General features: G+C 40.2%; 1 protein-coding gene across 4 annotated transcripts; it reads right to left on the bottom strand.

Annotated features, from left to right (window-relative positions):
• Positions 1 to 359: 359 nt before the first annotated feature.
• TBP (TATA-box binding protein) lies at positions 360 to 19576 on the bottom strand. Of its 4 annotated transcripts, none has more exons than XM_012782549.2 (8): positions 19443 to 19576; positions 16237 to 16438; positions 15249 to 15628; positions 12824 to 12911; positions 5365 to 5456; positions 3362 to 3529; positions 1717 to 1811; positions 360 to 1088 (listed from the first exon to the last, which is right to left on the bottom strand). In XM_012782549.2, exons 2-8 carry the CDS (start codon positions 16288 to 16290, stop codon positions 1009 to 1011), a joined length of 957 nt encoding a protein of 318 aa, XP_012638003.2. In that variant the 5' UTR covers positions 16291 to 16438; positions 19443 to 19576; the 3' UTR covers positions 360 to 1008. The 4 variants fall into 4 exon arrangements, with proteins under 4 accessions (XP_012638003.2, XP_012638005.2, XP_012638002.2 ...); XM_012782551.2 differs by having other exon boundaries at positions 16237 to 16441; XM_012782548.2 differs by lacking the exon at positions 19443 to 19576 and adding an exon at positions 18898 to 19416.
• Between the last annotated feature and the right edge of the window lie 1524 nt (positions 19577 to 21100).

The following is a 21100-nucleotide window of genomic DNA, read 5'->3' on the forward strand; positions in this document are numbered from 1 at the left end:
ACAAAATCCTAACAATGAAGCCTAAGAACCTACAAATGTCCACCTGACATGCCATGAGGAAAACAGCAAACAAAAAAAAAAAACTTGCACCAAAAACGCTACACCAGAGTGCTGGCCGCCTGGACAGCACCCATTTCGGTCCCTTACTGGCCAGTAACCTCAGGCAAGTCCCTTCACGGAGGAACAGCGCCTGCAGCTCCGTGAGGATTCCAGCGCTACATGCAAAGTACCTGGGAAACAGGTGTTCCAAAGGGAAGGCAATGAATACCTGTTTCTGGAGCAACTGTGAGATCTCAGATAGTTCTTCCATTTTTATAAACGGTGACTGAAGCAAACAACAAGCAAACACACACCAAAATGGTTTCAGGCATTGTATCTAAAATACAACTTTTTTTAAACAGTATGATCACATGACTCTTACAAGGTCTCATTTATAACAATCTAGCACTTTTATAAACTGCATTTATTGTACAGAGTACTCTGAAGAAAGAAAAATATGTACAGCCATTTGTTTTCATTAATACATCTACTCTGTCCTGCAATACTGGAAGGAGGAATGTGTCTGGCACAGAAATAACCCCTAGGAGTTAGAAATTAGAAAAACAACACTTTTAAAAAAGATTTTTACTTTTCTGATAGAAATATAAAAACTGTGGTTTATGGGGGAAAAAATTAAGTCCAATAAATTGTAGAGGTGGCTTTAACACTTGCAGTTTTGTCCCTTAAACCAACTTGTCAACAGCAGTGTCTAGAATCTAATATAAATAAACGGCAGCACCGCCCGCACAGCAGCACAGCAGCCGGTGCGCTCGGTGGCCTGCGCGGTGTTCTCAGTGCACAAGAGACACCCTCTTGGCATCCTGCGGCAGGGCCGTACGGAAGGACATCACCTGGTGCTGCCACCTGCAACCGCATGTCCACCTTCTCACGACGTTACCACATTAAGGTACCAGAACGTATCTGTTTAAAACAACAAGCGGGTGGGGGAGGCAGGGGCCATGACAGCCATTATGTTGTCTTCCTGAATCCCTTTAGAATGGGGTAGATGTTTTCAAATGCTTCATAAATTTCTGCTCTGACTTTAGCACCTACAAAGACAAGTTGGAGTGGAGATGTGAGTCTGAAATGGCGTTTCTAAACATATTAAGGCAAAATTATTACCCTTAAACAAAGCTGCAAGCACAATTCTCTCCATACCCAAACTAACAGACACAGGCACTAAAACATTAATGGTGGCACCCCTTGTCACAATCCTGTTTTTCTTTTTTAAACACTGTTTTCTTAAAATGGATTTTTTAAGTACAAAAGCACTGCACCAGGTGGCTCCAGCCTCCCACTCTACAGGTCAGCTCTGCAAGACGGGCACGTCCTCACAGCCTCTCCCTGGTCTGACAGGGACAGCAGAACCCCTGGTCCTACTCTGGACTGCTGCCTTCAGCTAAGCTCTTCTGAGTCGTCCCTGCTGTCCCACGACAGTACTGAAGAATCCCACAGCTTCAGGGGACTAATCCCAACCAAGACACCGTCCTCCCTTCACTGTCCCTGCTCTCAAGCTGGCCCTCCAGGGGCACGTTTCTCACCAGAGTGTCAGGCTGGGAGGCCTTTGTATGAGAAGCCAGCCCACCATCCAACTCTGAGACCTCCTTCCAGCACTGAGAAAATGCCATACTTGACATTCTTTCCAACTTTAAGATGCTACTTTCTGTTATAACTTACCTGTTAATACAACTTTTCCAGAAACAAAAATAAGGAGAACAATTCTGGGTTTGATCATTCTGTAGATTAAACCAGGAAATAACTCTGGCTCATAACTAGAAGGAAAATGGCAAAAACAGTTTAGAAATTAAGAGCTTCCCATGCTTTTAGATAAAATGAGGACCTGTATGAGGGGAAAATGCTAAATAAACAAACTAATCACTAGGTAAAGTACAGTTCTTCAAACTGCATAAAAGAAGAAAATATATAAAGCAAATGAGACCAACTCATAGTTGACACTTGATCAGCTAGTCGACAGGAGCTGTTTGTGCTCTCACCTTACCCCGTTTCTGCAGAATCTGAATTTTCTGACATAAGAATAAGAGCTTTGTATTTATGTTCTGCAGTTTCTGATCCTTGTCAAGATTCATTATGGACAAGTTTAGGTATAACGACTTAGACTAATAATATTTCTAAGATCTGATAGTGACTGTTTACCTTTTAATCATATTCCACCTCCTTAAACTGAAATATTCTCTAGCTGTCAATTGTGGCTGGGTAATTTAACCAAAGTGGTACACCAGAGACTCACCTGAGAATGAACCTATCCCCATTAAACTGTCTGACCGAATGACTACTGGTCTGTTCACTCCAGCCCTAGTGCTCTCATTGTTGTCAGTCTGGAGAGGCTGACGACGGTGTGTGTTTGGCCTAGGGAATCGGACAGGCTTCACTGAGGAAGAGTGGCATCGGTGGACACCTGAAACTCCAGTGGGAGCCTCCTAGGTGGAAAGTGAGACGAGTGGGCCAGGCATCCCAATAGCATGAGCGCAGGCCCAGGCAGAGAGGGCACCAGGGGGCACTGCATGGGCAGACAGCATGAGAGGGCAGTGGCATGAGGCTGCGTGGTAGGTGGGGATCTGCCCCGAGTCTCCACCTGCAAGTAGCAGGGAGATAACCGGAAAGAATGTTCCTACTGCTCAACTTTACACTTTGCTGGTAGATCTGCTATAAACTAAGAAGAATCAAACAGGGTAAAACACTGACACGAGAGGTTGTCGGTTCAATTCTCACATTTAAAGTATATTTATTGACCAATAAAATGATAAAACATAGAGAAGGGAAATCACATTCATTCCAGCTGATGAGGGTGATAAACACCACCGGGGACATAAGGAAGAAAATGAGACAATACATGTGACTATGACATCATTTGTTCCTACACGTTCAACATTTTACATGTGTCTTATCCTGAACAATGTTTGTTTATTTATTTATTTTAGACAGAGTCTCACTTTGTTGCCCAGGCTAGAGTGAGTGCCGTGGCGTCAGCCTAGCTCACAGCAACCTCAAACTCCTGGGCTCAAGCAATCCTACTGCCTCAGCCTCCCAAGTAACTGGGACTACAAACATGCGCCACCATGCCCAGGTAATTTTTTCTATATATATTAGTTGGCCAATTAACTTCTTTCTATTTATAGTAGTGATGAGGTCTCGCTCTTGTTCAGGCTTGTTTCAAACTCCTGACCTTGAGCAGTCCGCCCGCCTCGGCCTCCCACAGTGCTAGGATTACAGGCTTGAGCCACCGCGCCCGGCCCTGAACAATGTTTAAATGGGTCATCAATGAATTATTGCCAAAAGCAACTGTAACACATTTCAGACTTACCTACTAAACTGCTGGTGGGTGAGCACAAGGCCTTCTAACCTTATAGGGAACTTCACATCACAGCTCCCCACCATGTTTTGAATCTTGAAGTCTAAGAACTTAGCTGGGAAACCCAACTTCTGTACAACTCTGGCATATTTTCTTGCTGCTAGTCTGGACTGTTCTTCACTAGAGAAAGGAAAAAGATGAGTTATTTATACTCAAACCCAGCTAAAATAATTATTTAGATAAATAACTTATAAAAAGTTCAAATTAGAAAATTAATAAACAGACCATAAACTGGTCAACTCCCTTCCAATAAGAGAAAAAAATGACATTAACCATTTTACTATCAAGTATTCCTTTTTTGAGACAGAGTCTCACCCTGTTGCCCTGAGTAGAGTGCCATGGCATCAGCCTAGCTCACAGCAACCTCAAACTCCAGGTCTCAAGCAATCCTCCTACCTCAGCCTTCTGAGTAGCTGGGACTGTAGGTGTGTGCCATGACGCCTGGCTAATTTTTCTATTTTTAGTAGAAATGGGGTCTCACTCTTGCTCAAGCTGTCCTTCTGCCTCGGCCTCCCAGAGTGCTAGGATTTACAGGTATGAGCCCTCGTGCCCTGCCTATCAAGTATTCCTGTGTCCTAGACAGAAGACTGTAGGCCTACCAGAATGATCACCCCTTCAATTCACCAAATTATTGATAGCCTTAGATTTTTAAGGATGTGAAGTGTGATGTCATCATTACTGCTTTTATATTTTAACTCATACATTTCTACTGAGATGTAACTAACAGGCTTCATTTTGACAGGAAAATATTAATGAGATTTATTATTAGAGAATGCATTCACTAATTCTATTGTCTTTTATATCAAGTCTCCCTTTATCCATTCCTATGTCATTTGCTGGATAAAACCATGACTTAAAGGTTATGTCAGAAAAGCACAAGGCAAACAATAAGGCTATGAATGCAAGAGTCACATGCAAAGGATCAGGAAGGACAAGAATTAAGCACATATACATACAGTGCCTTCTGCTGCCCCACCAGGAAAATTAATTTATTTGTGGTTTCTTATCTTGATAAAATAATCATCCAACTAGATATACAATAGTCAGCCTGCAGATGCTCTGGGACAAAGAGGGCTAAATGCTGCATGAAAAGCCTGTTTTGGGAAAAAACAGAAACATCAGGCATCCACTTATAAACCAAAAGTTTCTGATGTTCCATCCAGGGGAAAACAAGCAAATACAAAGGCTCTTAAATTGTTCCTACTACATGTTGGAGCCAAGGAGGAGGACAGACCCACGTCCTGCCTTCTGAAAAAAATCAGAGACCAGGAGCCAGTGTCCACACCAATGGTATTCCGTTCTTTAAAAGACAATTTCAAAGTTCAGAATAAGTAAAAACAGCCACAGCCTCTCTATGTGTTGACACCTCCAAGTACATTTTAATCGTCTTTTATTTAAAGAGTTTTATTTTTGTTTGGTCAATATTTATGAAACGAAGGTTACCAACTTTTCCCTAGTTTTTGACTGCAGCTAGGTATTTGAACCCTCCAGAGTGCTCACGCCTGTAATCCTAGCACTCTGGGAGGCCGAGGTGGCAGATCATTCAAGGTCAGAAGTTCGAAACCAGCCTATGGAAGAGCAAGATCCTGTCTCTACTAAAAAATAGAAATAAATTAATTGGCCAACTAAAAACATATGTAGAAAATATTAGCCAGGCATGGTGGTGTGTGCCTGTAGTCCCACCTACTTGGGAGGCTGAGGCAGAAGGATCACTTGAACCCAGGAGTTTGAGGTTGCTGTGAGCTAGGCTGATGCCACAGCACTCTAGCCTAGGCAACAGAGTGAGACTTTGTCTCAAAAAAAAAAAAAAAAAAAAAAAAAAGATTAGAATCAACCATTTTAATAAGAAAGCAACAATAAAATGTTAAAGTGCTAGCCTAATAACCTACAAACCATAAGATATCACCTCTTCTTTCATAACCCACAGACCAGGAGAATGAATTCCTTACGGCTACCTTTTGGCTCCTGTGCACACCATTTTCCCAGAACTGAAAATCAGCGCCGTGGTTCGTGGCTCTCTTATTCTCATGATTACAGCAGCAAACCGCTAAAATGGTCAGAGAGAATCATTAGTGAGATCATGCCAAACTGCTCAATTTTGTTAGAATTAGACATTAACAAAGAACATCACAGCTAGTGGGAAGGACCTAGTGCGTAGCTATCAAAAAACTTGTCCTGTCCTCCTGTATGGGATTCACTTCCATCACGCACAACAGGTACTCCTCTGGGTGGGGAGCAGGAGAAAATAACAGTTGTACCTACGAAGTAAGTTACATCGAGATCTGTGTACGCCTTCTCATGAGCATTCCGGCAAGACAAGATAAATCCCATTTGTAAAACTTGGTTTTCTAATTACATTCTCAATAAAAACCAGCACCTACCTTTGTTTCTGCCTTATATTTGCTGCTTATCATAACCAGCTTCTCTATACATTTTCTGTATTATTTTTAGGCAAATAAACTGATAAGCCTTTTCTACCTGAGGGCATTATTAAATCAGATTACAAGTATATCAATATGTAATGAAATAAAATCCTACTTCCAACTGGCCTTTAGAAACAATCTTTTTTTTTTTTTTTTTTTTTTTTTTTTTTTTGAGACAGAGTCTCGCTTTGTTGTCCAGGCTAGAGTGAGTGCCGTGGCGTCAGCCTAGCTCACAGCAACCTCAAACTCCTGGGCTCGAGCGATCCTTCTGCCTCAGCCTCCCGAGTAGCTGGGACTACAGGCATGCGCCACCATGCCCGGCTAATTTTTCTTTTTTTATTTTTTTTTAATTATATTCAAACCTAGGAATACATCTCTATAATTTTTTATATATATATATCAGTTGGCCAATTGATTTCTTTCTATTTATAGTAGAGACGGGGTCTCGCTCTTGCTCAGGCTGGTTTTGAACTCCTGACCTTGAGCAATCCGCCCGCCTCGGCCTCCCAAGAGCTAGGATTACAGGCGTGAGCCACAGCGCCCGGCCTAGAAACAATCTTAATGTAGTAAATACATAAAATGCAAAGTAAGGGGAAAAAAATCAAAGTTTTAACTTTTTTCCTATTTATGTTTGAAACATAAAATAGCAGAAACAGCTCTTTGAGAAACTTTTTCTTATTCAAACTGTAACTGAAGGGGAAAATATTTCAACTGTGGGTTGAATTAATGGCTTCAGTTACTAGGTACATGATAAAAAGCAAAAATTCTTTCAAATAACATTAAAAAAAAATTAAGACAGGGTCTCACTCTGTCACCCAGGCTGGAGTGTAATGGCGTCATCATCCTCACTGCAGCCTCCAACTCCTGGGCTCAAGCGATCCTCCTGCCTCAGCGACCCTCCTACCTTCCAGGTAGCTAGGAGTCCAGGTGCACACCACCACGCACAGCTAATTTTTAAAAACATTTTTTGTAGAGACAGAGTCTCGATATGTTGCCCAGACTGGTCTTAAACTCCTGGGCTCAAGCAATCCTCCCACCTTGGCCTCCCCCAAAGTGCTGAGATTACAGGCAAAAATTTAAGATATGATCTTTAGTGACATAAGAAAAAAATCCATATAATATTTCTAATCAAGATGACTGACAAATTAGATTGCTTTAACAATGTTAGTTTAAAACCTACTCTGTGATTTTACCACCATCTAAAATGTTAGCAGTATATTCTAATTCACACAAGTCTCAAAAAAGACTAATTATTTTGAATTTCCTAAACAACTTCTACTATTTTTATTGGCTAATTAATATCATTTCATTAAAGATCATAAAATTATAAAATTATCTATTTAACTAAACAAAATTATGATAGATGAAAGAGTGTTATAAAGCTATAAATACATGCCATGCAGACTCATTACGAGTAGTTATATGGTGACTTCTAGACCCTTAATTACCTTTGAGATCTTAGACAAATATTACAAAATCTTGGAATATTTGGACAATTTAAGATAAATGAAATAACAGTGGTCACTAAGCAGTTTCTATTCATCCTTTGCTCTCATTTTCATGTGTGATGACTGTAAGGGAAATAGAAATGCATTTGGATGCTGTTAATGTACATGTTCATTTCTGCTATTTTACATAATTACAAACAGGAAATATAATGTGCTCTGATAGACAGATAGCTAGACATTTCCTGGTCATTTCTTTCTAATAGTTTTCCTTGCGTCTGGAGGAAACAAAACCAAATTGTTTGGCTAATGGTAATAACTAATAATAATGGTTGAGACTACCTGAGGTAAAATAGCCAAAGAGAAATATATATTCTGTCTCCTTATTAAAGAAATTGCTAGTTTATTAATATAATAAACTGATAATAAACTGCATGATATACACATTGTTGTATTTAATATGCCAATATTACATTTCAAAGTCAAAGAGGAAAGTAATATCATGTGGCGATGTTGAGAAAAAAAAATAATAAAAAAAAAAGAAGAAAAAAAAATAAGTCAAAGGAAAAAGCTTTAAATGATGAAAAAGATTCAAGAATTCTGGTTTTTTTTTGAGACAGAGTCTCACTCTGTTGCCCTGGCTAAAGTGCCATGGCGTCAGCCCAGCTCACAGCAACCTCAAACTCCTGGACTCAAGAGATCCTCCTGCCTCAGCCTCCCGAGTAGCTGAGACTACAGGCATGAGCCACCAAGCCCAGCTACTTTTTTCTATATAGATTTTTAGTTGTCTGGCTAATTTTTTTGTATTGTTAGTAGAGACATGGTCTCACTCTTGCTCAGGCTAGTCTCAAACTCCTGAGCTGAAACAATCCACCCGCCTTGGCCACCCACAGTGCCAGGATTACAGGCATGAGCCAGCACGCTTGGCCACGATTCAAGAATTCTGACAAATCTTTTTTTTTCTTCCTTAAATTCTCACTCTCAAAATAATGAAACTGTTAGATCTCTTTTACCACTAAATACTTTTGCAGTTACCTAAATAGCCACTGGGTATTTTTTTTTTTTTTTTTTTGAGACAGAGTCTCGCTTTCTTGCCTAGGCTAGAGTGAGTGCCGTGGCGTCAGCCTAGCTCACAGCAACCTCAAACTCCTGGGCTCAAGCGATCCTCCTGCCTCAGCCTCCCGAGTAGCTGGGACTACAGGCATGCGCCACCATGCCCGGCTGATTTTTATATTATATATATTAGTTGGCCAATTAATTTCTTTCTATTTTTATGGTAGAGACGGTGTCTCGCTCAGGCTGGTTTTGAACACCTGACCTTGAGCAATCCGGCCCGCCTCGGCCTCCCAGAGTGCTAGGATTACAGGCGTGAGCCACCGCGCCCGGCCCAGCCACTGGGTATTTATTCTCTTAAAGGAAGGGCCTCTATAATGATTACACATATTTGATCTTCTCCATATTTCAATTAGCTCAATCAAATAGAATGGAACATCTCAAAACTAAATGAGCCATTTTCTTTCTTAACTAGTTAGTATAGCAACTCAGACTTTGTACATTTCTACCTATGCTAAATCTCTCTCACTTATATGTAAAAGATAAGGTTATGTTTTAGGGATTTAGAAATGCCCCCAAGTCCATTATTTAACATTCCTCTCAACCCACAGCTAATGTTTATACAAATTACTTACCTGCTATATCTGCCAAACACCATCCTTACACATACATAAAATGCTTTTGTCTTCTTCACGTGTAACTGTTTACTATTCCAATCTAAATCAAGCTACTTTAATTCCTTTCCCTTTAACAAAAAACCTATCGAAATAAATCTAAGCTTCCCTTGTTTTGTTTTGATGATAAATCCTAATATGAGTAACTCAATGACTCATATGCTTACAATAATGAAGGTATACTGTATATTGTTATAGTGTGACTTCTAAGTATTGTTATAGACATTGTTATAATAGCTCATTCTAAGATAGTCATCTCATTAGACTTTCAAACACAAATATCTGAATTAATAGTAGAGAATCTTTTGGGGTTCGTTTTATTATGAAAATAGAAAAGTTTTCTATTTTTTGTGGTTACCCCAATTAAAACATTAAAAATTAATCAATGATTTTGAGGAAATCAGACTCTGAAGGAAATACCAATTGTAAGATTAAAACCCCTTAGGAGAAAAGCAGTTTTTCTGGCTCATGCAAATAACTTAATAGCTTTTGCCACCATTGATATTACAAAGTTAATATATATAATATTTTACAGGGCTGAGGGAGGAGAAACTTAGTCTTCATCTTTTCTCTTTATTTTACCATAAATATCTCAAAATGGCTTAGTTTCATCCAAAACCATCTTCAAATTTGATACTTATGCATGTGAAAACACACACATACACAACAAAAAGCTACCACCACCAAGAAAAATGACAGAGACAGATAGGTACATTCAGACTTTACAAAAATATTGGTGGGAAAATTTTACTTGAGAAACTCACAGGGTTCCTAAGAATTGCCTTACCTTAAATTATCACAAGACAGGAAAAGGCAGGGCTCTAGGCTCCCACTTAGATTTCATTAGATATGAGGTCATGCATCACTTAACAACATTCTCAGAAATGCATTGTTAGGCAATTTCATCACTGTGGACATCACAGGCTGCGTGCATACAAACTTAGATGGCGTGGCCTACTACATGCCTAGGTTGTGTGGTGCAGCCTACTGCTCCTAGGCTACAGACCTGCACAGCATGTTCCTGTAACAAAGACTGTAGGCAGTTGCAATGCTATCAGCATGTGTGTATCTAAATGTAGAAAAGGCAATGTGTTGAGCTAGGACATCACGATGGCTGTAACTCTTATGTGACCACCATCATATATGTAGTCCATTGTTGACTGGCATGTTATGTGGCAAATGATTACCTAGTAATAGTTTATAAACAGTTTTTCTGGTTGACTGAAGCTTTCCTTTGTTAAAAGGCCAATGGTAAAACAGTCCATTTTCTAGAAGGAGCTGTTTTCCTTGGTGTAAAGTCTTACTCCTGCCCTAAGGACAAGGTGAACAACACCTCAAAGCCACAAATTCTCACTGTATGAGAAGTGACCTGGCTCCTTAACAGTCTCAACCTGTCAAACCCTGACCTCGTCGAATGCCATCAAACTAACATCCTGTATACTGTCATGTGTCCTGTGTTGTATGCCCAATAGCTACAAGCTACACTTCCAAAGAGCACACCACTGCACATACCTCCATATAATATACAGCAGCAGACAGTTTGATGGAAAAGCCATCCATGGAAGTCAGCCTCAAAACTGCCTAGAATAAAACCTGTCAGATGCTCATAACTAAAATACAATTTTCAGGCATCAGGATACAGATATACAGATTCCTTCCCCAGTTTACATGTACTCAGAATCCTCCAATCAGGTATCAGTTGTGCCTGGAGACAGAAGCCAAGTCTCATTATAAGGCCTTCAGGAAGCCGGGCACGGTGGTTTGCACCTGCAGTCCTAGCTAGCTGGGAGGCTGAGGCAGGAGGATCACTTGTGCTCAGGAGTTTAAGTCCAGCCTGGGTGATGAAGTAAGACTCCACCTCTTAAAAAATAAATGAAGTAAAATAAAAGGCCTCCAGAAGGTGATGACTCCTGAAAATATAGCTTTCTCTCAACACCTTCGAATCAAGACCCAAGACAGAACAGACTTAAGTCTTATTATTTATAGCCTCTTCTTTCTCTCACTTCTTCCCCTTAATATTAACAATATTTTGCTGTTTGTTCCACTATTAAATTTGTTATCCAAGTTTCCCGAGCTTTCAAAACAAAAATCTCAGGCAATACATACAATTAAGATACTGAAATGGAAACTTATCAAAAAAGATTATAAGAACATGGATTTCAATAGTTTGTACAAAAATTTCTACCCTGGCTAGGAGTTCCTAAACTAAAATATGTGACTAGACTACAGCTCACAAGGCAAATGAAGCAACTCAAGCTTAAGAAGCCCAACAAACTATCATAAATGTATTGGCTAAAAGAGTCCCAGGTAACAGGATCATCCACAATTATTTATTGGCCATCCTAGTGAGAATTGTACAATGGTTAATTCATTTTTTAATGCCTGGATAAATATTTTGTAGAGAGAAAAAAAAGCAGAATAATCAATCAATTAAAAAAAATTTTTGGTTAGCTAAAAGTGCCCAAGATGATGCTTGTTAATTATTCTCCTGGTTAGCCTCGAGCAAACTAAAAATGAAGCAGGTTCCACGTTTCTTATGATCTTCGAAACTATTCTTATTTTCTCCTCCTCTACTGTCCAATATCCAGGCACTTAAATGCCCCTATACAGCCATTACCTCAAAACAACATCATCTAATGAAGTTACGTGAGAAAGAGTGAAGCCCCCATGGCCAACCTGCACTGAGAGTTTAACCAAAAGGGGGAACTCAGATGCAGTGGTAAGGGAATGGTGTTAACTGGGCAGAACTAGGGAAGAGGCCTTAACACGGACACTTACAGACATATACAGAGCAGCCTGTCACATGACTCTTGGGTAAATTCTCAAGGTTTCCAGAAATAACTGCCACAGGGCAGAAAAGCCTGACCACCCTCTCTGCCAGCTGCCAGGGACAGCAGCTTACTCAAGAAATGAAAGACGATTTTAAAAACTGTCCCTAGTTTTTCCTTATGCTTTCTTCCCTTTTTCTTAATTAGAACTTATTGTTTCTTTGTTAGATGAAATCAATTTAATATTGGTTTCCCATGTACAAAAGTTTGCATGTGCCTGAGCAATTCTTTGACAAATGGCCCCCACCAGGGGGGCTGTCTTCTGGAGGGTGAGCTCTTCAACCTGACCTTCTTCAGACTCAGATGCCTCGGTTCTGACTGGGCCTCTAAAAGTGTCCACTTGTTTCCCAATGCAAATGTTGTCTATTAAAAAAAAAAAACTTTTCTGCTGGTATAAGTGCAAAAGCCTTTAATACATACTCAGGCTGCTATCGTAAAATCAGAAATTTTGTGCAGTTTTTTTCTATCCTAATCTTTTATTGTAAAAAAAAACTTAGAAACTATACAAAGATAGAAAACTGGATTATAACAAACGTCCTGTACTTATTATCCAACTTTAAAAATTATTAACTCTTGGTCAATCTTGTTTTATCCATGTGCTCCCTTTCCAATTCTCCCACAGGATTATTTTGAGATAAATTCCAGATACCATGTCAATCTATCCTATAGTTCTCAAATCATAAATGCATCATACTATAGAATCTGTTCTCAAACTTCATATGATCCCCATTACAATGTATTTATAAACTTTGTTTAACTTGTGGACTGCTATGTTCCTAGGCATTGTAGATAATATACAAGTTGAATGAATGAAATTGGTCTATTTGCTAAATATCCAAGATAAAAAACAATACACATTTTACTTTAGATCCTCATTTTGTTGGTGTCAAGAAACTTACGCATAACAGAAACTCTTTGATCTAGGAAGTAAATTTCAGAAGTAAATTCCTTTTTCATAATATAGTTTGAAATACATTAAAACAGATCTGACCTTGGGATTATATTCAGCATTTCGGGCACGAAGTGCAATGGTCTTTAGGTCAAGTTTACAACCAAGATTCACTGTAGATACAATATTTCTGCAAGAAATTTGAAAAGAAAACATGATTATTTAAATTATTTAAGTTTTACACCATGAGGCATTAGATGATTACCTCAAAATCTGATTCGTTCACTAAGCTTTCATTTTTACAAATTACTGACATTAAGTGTTCAACAAGTATCACACACCACACGGAGCATCTTACACAAACTGCCTCACTTAATACTTATAGTACACCATGAGGTAGTAATTACTAGTATCCCCACATTCAGACACATGAGCTGAGGCCTCGTGGTAGTGCAACTTTTGCTCAGGATGCACAGGGCCCCTAAGTGAGGGAACCATGTCCCCAGCCTTCTCTTAAACAAGCTCAGCTCTCACCTGGGAGCTCCTCAAAGTGTGCCTCTCCACAGCACCCTACTCCTAAGTCACTATTTATAATGAAAACTGGCAGGCACAGACTTCTGCAGTCCTCTAAAAATAAGTATCTTTCAGAAGAAAAAGAAAGTAGTATCTTTGGCAAAGGAAAAAAACCTGCTGCTTCTTCTGATTAACCCTCAGTAAATCAGGATAAATAGATACCATCTTTAGCCATCTGGGTCCAATGGACCCTTTTCATATTTTAGTGTTTTTAAATTATTTTATAAATAATTTATAAAACAATAAAGATATGGTGAAAACCAAATTTATTAAGAATTTTAATAAAAATTTAAACCCAAATTTTTATTCTACATTTTTCTGGTTTTGAAAGCATATATACTTGAAATGGGCTAGTTGCCCTTTGAATGAAATTAACTGCTCATCAACTGTCACTTGTGGACCTGGCATATCGCCATCCTGAGAATACTGACTCCAGACTTCACACGCATGGTCAATAGGTTCTTGGCTCATTGTTGCTGCTGGTTCTTTTTCTTGTACTGTCCAAGTGCAATACTTTTGAAAATCTGATGGCTCATAATTTTGTTGAAAAGAGAATGGCAGTCTTAATACACAGCTGTAAAGCAACTGAATCAATAAACCTAGTGAATGTCTTCATTTCTACACCATCTATTTCTTTTGTAGACACACCTACCTTCAGCATTTGCCCACTTATGAATTGTATCAAGTAAATTTTGGTGTATCTATCACAAATTTATTCACATAACTGTTAAAGGTATTCCTATACATTTTCATTAAATATTAAATATTTATGTTAATTATCCATAAGCCTATAATATTTAGAGCCTACTGAATTACCACCCAGTAGGGTTCTTAGCAGATAGTGGACCCTCAGGAATGTGGCTGACCAGATGGTTCATGGGAATAGTTAAGGTACCGGTAAGGAAAAAACACCTGACCCAGACTGATTAAAAGCAGTGTAAAGTGCAAACGTAAACATCCTTGGGAGTCAGATGAGCACACAAGACAACTGGAAGCAGTGCAGACAAAGGTGAACTAACAAGTGCATATTTCTCTAAAATCATTAGAACTGAAATTATTTTGCTTTTAAAATAGTGTGTGTGGGTTAAACAAAACAGGGGAGGCAAGATGGAAGTCTCAGGGTAACAAGATCCATGATTGTACATCACTTAGTTACAAAGATGATAGGAGATGGTTTACCAATGACAACCACATAGCTAATGAGATGATTATGAGCAAATGGGAAATGCCAGATCTGAAGGGAATAGAAAAGGAGGAGATGGCTGTACAAGAAAACTGAGGCGATGCTATGATTGCAAAGAACCTTTTACTTTGGTCATAAACTCCCTAAAAGTAAAACCTATATACTTTTCATTGACTGATGTCTGGAAATATTTGCGTGTTTTTCAAGAAGAAGAAATTTTTTCCTACCCTACTACCCTGTTACATACAGGACCCACTTCATTTAGGTAGAAAAACCCATTTAGGATAAGAACAGCCATCTTCACCTGTGGGAAGGACACAGATCTTCAAAGACTTACACGCAGCCCCCATGGTAAAAATGAAGAAAACTAAGAACCACTATGACCCACGCTGATGATGCAAATAAAGACATACAATATCACAAGGCAAAGAGACTACATAATGTCATGACCTAGCAAATCAGATACATAACAGTAATGAAACATTCATAACAGTAATGAAATCCAGAATAAATCTTATTGGTCCAAGGGTATAAACAGCATTGACAGTTCTGAAAATGCTGAGAGTCTTTCACTGAAAGCATTGATTCATGAGACAGCCCTGCTTCCCCTCTCATGGGAGAGAGAAAGCATATTGTTACATAACTACCCCTGATGCCACTCCCTTAAGTAAATGGCCCCATCTGAAAACAAAGCACAGGAACCCAGCTCCAGAGGAGCCCTCGGAGCCTTGCCTGAGGTCCAGGCAAGAGGACATCACCCCAGGTACTCACTGAAGCTGAGGCACAATCCCAGAGCTCTCAGAGGCTGGTGTGGCGGGTGTGATGGGGGTCATGGGCGTCACCGGGGAAGGGTACAGGGGTGTGGTGCCCGGCAGGGGTGCTGTGGTGAGAGTCTGAGAGTGGAAGATCTGGGGGGCCTGGCCCGAGGCCACCTGCGCTGCCTGTTGGGACGTGGACTGCTGGGCAGCCTGCTGCTGCTGCTGTTGCTGCTGCTGCTGCTGCTGCTGTTGCTGTTGCTGTTGCTGCTGCTGCTGCCTTTGCTGCTCTTCTAAAATAGACAGACTACTGGTGTTCTGAATAGGCTGTGGGGTCAGTCCTGTGCCATAAGGCATCATCGGACTAAAGATGGGGATCCCAGGAGTCATGGCACCCTGTGGAGAGCAAGGAGAACAATAGTTAGGCTGACTGGTGCTGAGTGGTGCGGGCCTTGCCTGGTGGAAGCGCAGGTCAGATGTGTCTGGGTAGAATGAGAATGACTGCAAAGGGGCTAAAAAGGGACTTTTTTGAGTAACTGAAATGTTCTATAACTTAAACAGGAATATTAAAACATATACTTAAAATGGGTATTTTTATTGTATATAAATTATATTTCAGAAGTTATCAAAAAATTTAAATTAGATCTGTGATTTAAAACTTTAAACATAAAATGGAAAAGATAAAACTAGAAAATGATTTGGTGAGGGTGCTTTTCAAAATCAAAGACCATATATATCATTTGGAACATTCTTGCATTTATCGAAAGATTAAGTGTTTTATAGACAAATATAAAATTTAGCTTCCAAACTAACCCCCCAAATAAAATACTATCTTGCCTATTCAAAGACTAATGGATCTTCTCAACAAAATAAAGGAGACTTAAAAAAAATCTATAAAATCATTTTCAATAATAAATTGTTAAACGCCCTTCCTTCCCTTTGACACTGTCTCTCACAGTGCAGATGTGTCTGCCCTCCTTCTCCTCTCCCTGCTGCTGCATTACCTGAGGGGAGGCCAAGCCCTGAGCATAAGGTGGCAGGCTGTTGTTCTGATCCATGATGTTAGGTTTCTTCTTGGAAAACCCAAAGCCCTTGGACTGGAACTTGTCTCAGCATCCAGTCTTTCCCTACAGCATCTCCAGCACACTCTTCTCAGTAGCTTTTTCAATTCCTTGGATTATCTTCACACACCAAGAAACAGGGATGCTGCTTTGAAAAAAGTCTAAATTTAATGTAAGAATCCAGGTAAACTGTACAATCTTAAGCAAGTTTCAGTTACACAAAACACAAAAAAGAAAATCAATGAAGCTATATTGGAATACATTTCTTTTTACCTTATAATCCTAAAGCTTTATTTCTTTTATGTTTCCTGTGATTTCAGGCAAAATTGCCAAAAAAACAAAAATTGTTTTGTTACATGTTCAAATTAAATACTCAGATAATACTCAAAATTAAGGTGTCACAACCTGCTTTAAAAACTTTTGCAGGAAAACATCTAGAGAAAATGAATTCCTAAGCAAACTGTAATATCAGAGCACTTATTAAGCTCTGTATACACAGTACTATTAGGCCAATTTCAGGTTTTTAAATATTCCATTCAATTTTATAGCCACCACTATGTCTTGGGCATAAATTTTAATGAATATTGAATTGAACCCAATATGCTTTAGTGTGATCATTTCTTGAACTCCTGCTATCATGAAAGACTGTGAAAGAAGCCATACAGATACACAATAAATAAAACATTGTATTTTTATAAATGTAACGACCTTACCTCTTTAGAACATATCAATGCAAATTGTGTCTGTATTAGGCTTTTCTTAAATCACCATCTCTTTACTGGGTACACATCTGAAATTACTTTCCCTTGAAACAACCAAGAGACTGCTGAAAGACCTTTTGTTCAGTTCAGACAGACCCATACTTGCTCAGGGTGGCTGCGAGAACTGATTGAATCAACATAGGATCAGTGATTGAGTTAACACAACAAGAACAGTGTCTAGTTATTATATAGCAAGTATAGGACGGATATTAGCTATTATTGATTTCACTTCAAACATTTATTATAACCTAATAAAATACTTTCACATATAATTTACAGATCTTGAAGTTACAAGTCATATGACCAAAGATGCAGATACACTTCAAGCATGTGCCAGTACATAGTACTCAGATATTTGCTGAATGAATGGAAGAATCAGAAATCATTCTGAGAGGGCAAAAGACCTCAAAGACTATCTATCCTATGTACTTATCACTAAAACACAGACCAAAAAAAAAAAAAAAGAAAAGCTCTGCTTCTGCAAATATATCACAGACATAAGAAAATTATATTTGACATTCTATAACAATAGAAGTGATGCAGATAAGAAGATGAAAAGGCATCTAAGAGTTCAACTGAAGAGTATGCAAATAAGTACTATGAAACAAGGTAAGTGCTATAATAGCAGGTAAGCACTAAGCTAAGCTCTTTTTTTTTTTTTTTTTTTTTTTGAGTCAGAGTCTCATTCTGTTGCCCAGGCTAGAGTGCCATGGCATCAACCTAGCTCAAAGCAACCTCAAACTCCTGGGTTCAAGCGATCCTACTGCCTCAGCCTCCTGCGTAGCTGGGACTACAGGCACGTGCCACCTTGCCCGGCTAATTTTTTTCTATATATCTTTAGTTGGGCAATTAATTTATTTCTATTTTTAGTAGAGATGGGGTCTAGCTCTTGCTAGGGCTGGTTTTGACCTCCTGAACTTGAGCGATCCGCCCACCTTGGCCTCCCAGAGTGCTAGGTTTACAGGCATGAGCCACTGCACCTGGCGTAAGCTAAGCTCTTTAAGAAAACAGAATACATATCTTTGGGACCTAGCACCATGCCTTACATATAGTATGTGATGGTAGTATGAATGCACACATACTAAGAGAATATAGACTAATGGCCAACTACTCTGAAGAGAAGACAAGACTGTTTTCACAAAGCAGGTTAGATCCAGCTAACTTGGGTCTAACAAGGTGAGTAGGAATTCACAAATCAGAGCTTCAGGCAAAAAGAGAAATCAAGCACAAAGAGTCAAAGATTGAAAGAGCATGCAGTATGCAAGTGACATGCTTAGTATGATTATATGAAAGATAACTGCAGGAGATGAGACAGCACATACAGGTGGGGTTATATTATCAGGAGTTTTAGATGTTATTGCATAGGCAATAAAGTGCAGCACAAATAGATCTAATTTAGAAATACTGTACGTGAATTTGAGAGGAGTAAAACTGGAAGATCAATTTAAGGGGTCACTACTATTGTTGAAGCAAGAGATAAAGAGGGGAGAATATAAAGCATTCATAATTATGATTAAAGATTTATCAGACCTTTTAGAGGCACCAGACAACTTTTTGCAAACTCTGAGTCTACAGAAGAAATCTGGCTGGGTTTACATCAAGTCGGGGCCTTATGTCAGGCTATTCTGAGCTCATTTCTCACTCCCACCAATGGCACAGACCACCTTTCCTCACCTATATCATAAAATCTCATCAGTGATTACCAAACTAACTTATCCTCAGAAAAGAGAGTTGTTTTCAGAGTGTCTTCACCTCTTGGAAATTGAAGCATCAAATTCACTCTGCATAGCCTTCTATTGTCGGCACAATTCAATGAAGCATAATCTTTCACAGAAAAACCTACCTAGAGTTTTGGAAAGCCACACTGATGTGAGCCTAGAGATGGAGGCCTTGTAAATAAGTGTGTCTTCACTGCTACCGTGCCAGAAGCCTCAGGTTTTTGACAAAATGTTTAAAAGTCGCAAGCACACCTTTATAATAAAACTACCCTTGTTGGCAGCAAAACAGGCGGGTGCAGGCCTGGGTGAATCTGCTTTCTAACATGGAGAAGCAGGTGGCAGGACAAGGCAGGGGAAACTCCGGGTCTTGGATGCGCCAGACTGTCCTGTCCCGGCCGCTCCAAGCGCCCTGGACCCTACACTTCTAGGACGGAAAGCCCCCTTCAAACCGCAGCAGCGCAGGGCACCGGCGGGAGCTGCGGCCCAACCGCCGGTACAGGCCGCAGCAGCGGGTACAGGCCGCAGCGGCGGCCGCACGAGCGGAGGAACGTTCCCCGCGGGGCCTGCGCGACCACTCCGCGTCTCCGCCCGTCAGCGCCTCCAGGCCGCGCTGCAGTGGCCGCCTCTGCCTCGGGCCTCAGAAAAGAGGAAAACCTAAAGGAGTCGTTACCTGGAGTCACTACCGAGACCACCACTGGCGGGAGGAAGCGAAGTTAAACTGCAGGCGGCCCAGGCGCCCGCCACGGCGACCCTGTCCGACCCCACTGAACTCCTGGCGCATATTGATAATGTCACTTCCGCCAGTTGTGCATTGGGCTTCAGCAGGTTGCCTGCCCTGAAGCCGCAGCCATAGGAAGTGTTGGCGCGTAGTCGCTTCCTGTATTTCCCTAGGCGCTTGGATTATGGGAAACCAGGGACCTAGCTCTTCAGGATTTCCCGGGCGGGGCCGCCTTGCCATAGCCTTTTCTAATTGGTTCTTTGAGGACGTAGGCGAGACGATGATTTTTAAATATTGATTTTTTTTTTAACCAACCAGCGGTTTGGCAAGTTATCTGACAATTCAGCTGCGGTTTCTACCGTAAAATTGAATGAGAATAATAATAGTGCTTACACCTTAGGGATGTTGGGAGATTGATGAAGTAAATGCATGAGCACTGCCTGGCATGGGGTAGCCAGTATTCCTTATCATGTTAGCAATGAATGTTGTTAGCCGATCTTCAAGCATGCAGAATGAAAAGAAAAAACAAAAACAAATGGCCTGTGTGTATAGATTCATTTATGTTAGTGTTGCCACTTTCGTCACAGACACTATCTGTAGTTCTTGGTCCGCTTCCTGGTGCTTAACTGGACTCTAGCAAGCCTTGATCTCTCCCTTCTATGGTTCATGTAGTCATAGTCATGTGTTGTGCTGTTTGTTTCATTTGTATTTTGCATTATCAGTGAGGTTGTGAGCTTCTTTTTTGTCTGTTCGTTTTTGGTTTTATTTGAGACACAGTCTCACTCTGTTGCCCACCCAGGCTAGAGTGCCTTGGCGTCAGCCTAGCTCACAACAACCTCAAACTCCTGGGCTCAAGCAATCCTTCTGTCTGAGTCTCCCGAGTAGCTGGGACTACAGGCATGCACCACCATGCACGGCTAATTTTTTTTCTATGTATTTTTAGTTGGCCAATTAATTTCTTTCTATTTTTTGGGTAGAGACGGGGGTCTCACTCTTGCTCAAGCTGGTTTTGAACTCCTGACCTTGTGCGATCCTCCTTCCTTGGCCTCCCAGAGTGCTAGGATTACAGGCGTGAGCCACTGTGCCTGGCCGTGAGCTTCTTAAGGATAAGAAATATTATATACTTTTTTGTATCCCGGACAGTATCTTGCACTGTGTTAACCTATGGAGAGAGTTGAATAAGTACTGTGAACTAACATAAAATCTTAAGGCTCGTCCCCACCTGCTGACCGAATGGAGCCCCTCCTAAAACTGAGTTGATAGCCATGAGAAGGGAGGTCAGCCATGCCTCATCATGCCCCCCGCCCTTCTTGTAGTTATCCTTTGGAACTCATTAAGTGGCCTACGGCTGTGCAAGGCAAAACTTAAACCACCCCTGCAAGTCACCAATTTACTTAGCAGATCACTTGAGTCTGAGTCTATGTCCGGTGGCTTGTCTCTGATTAACACACTTCCTTGACTTAAAACATGCCAAGCTTTTAGAAAAAGGTTCATTTCTTTAACTGATTACAGATCAAAGCATCTTTAAACCCATCTATAACCTGTAATGTCCTGGTTCAAGATGTTCTGCCTTTTGAGCCAAACCAATGTAAGCCTTCCATGTATTGATT

Source organism: Microcebus murinus, chromosome 5 (genome assembly GCF_040939455.1).
Source record: "Microcebus murinus isolate Inina chromosome 5, M.murinus_Inina_mat1.0, whole genome shotgun sequence".
Lineage (NCBI taxonomy): Eukaryota > Metazoa > Chordata > Mammalia > Primates > Cheirogaleidae > Microcebus > Microcebus murinus.

Coding starts and splice junctions, on each gene's coding strand:
- TBP (XM_012782549.2), bottom strand. CDS start 16,290: ATGGATCAGAACAACAGCCTGCCACCTTATGCTCAGGGCTTGGCCTCC. Junction 12,912..15,248: donor GGGATTGTGCCTCAGCTTCA/GTGAGTACCTGG, acceptor AATTTCTTGCAG/AAATATTGTATCTACAGTGA. Junction 1,812..3,361: donor ACCCACCAGCAGTTTAGTAG/GTAAGTCTGAAA, acceptor TTTTCCTTCTAG/TTATGAGCCAGAGTTATTTC.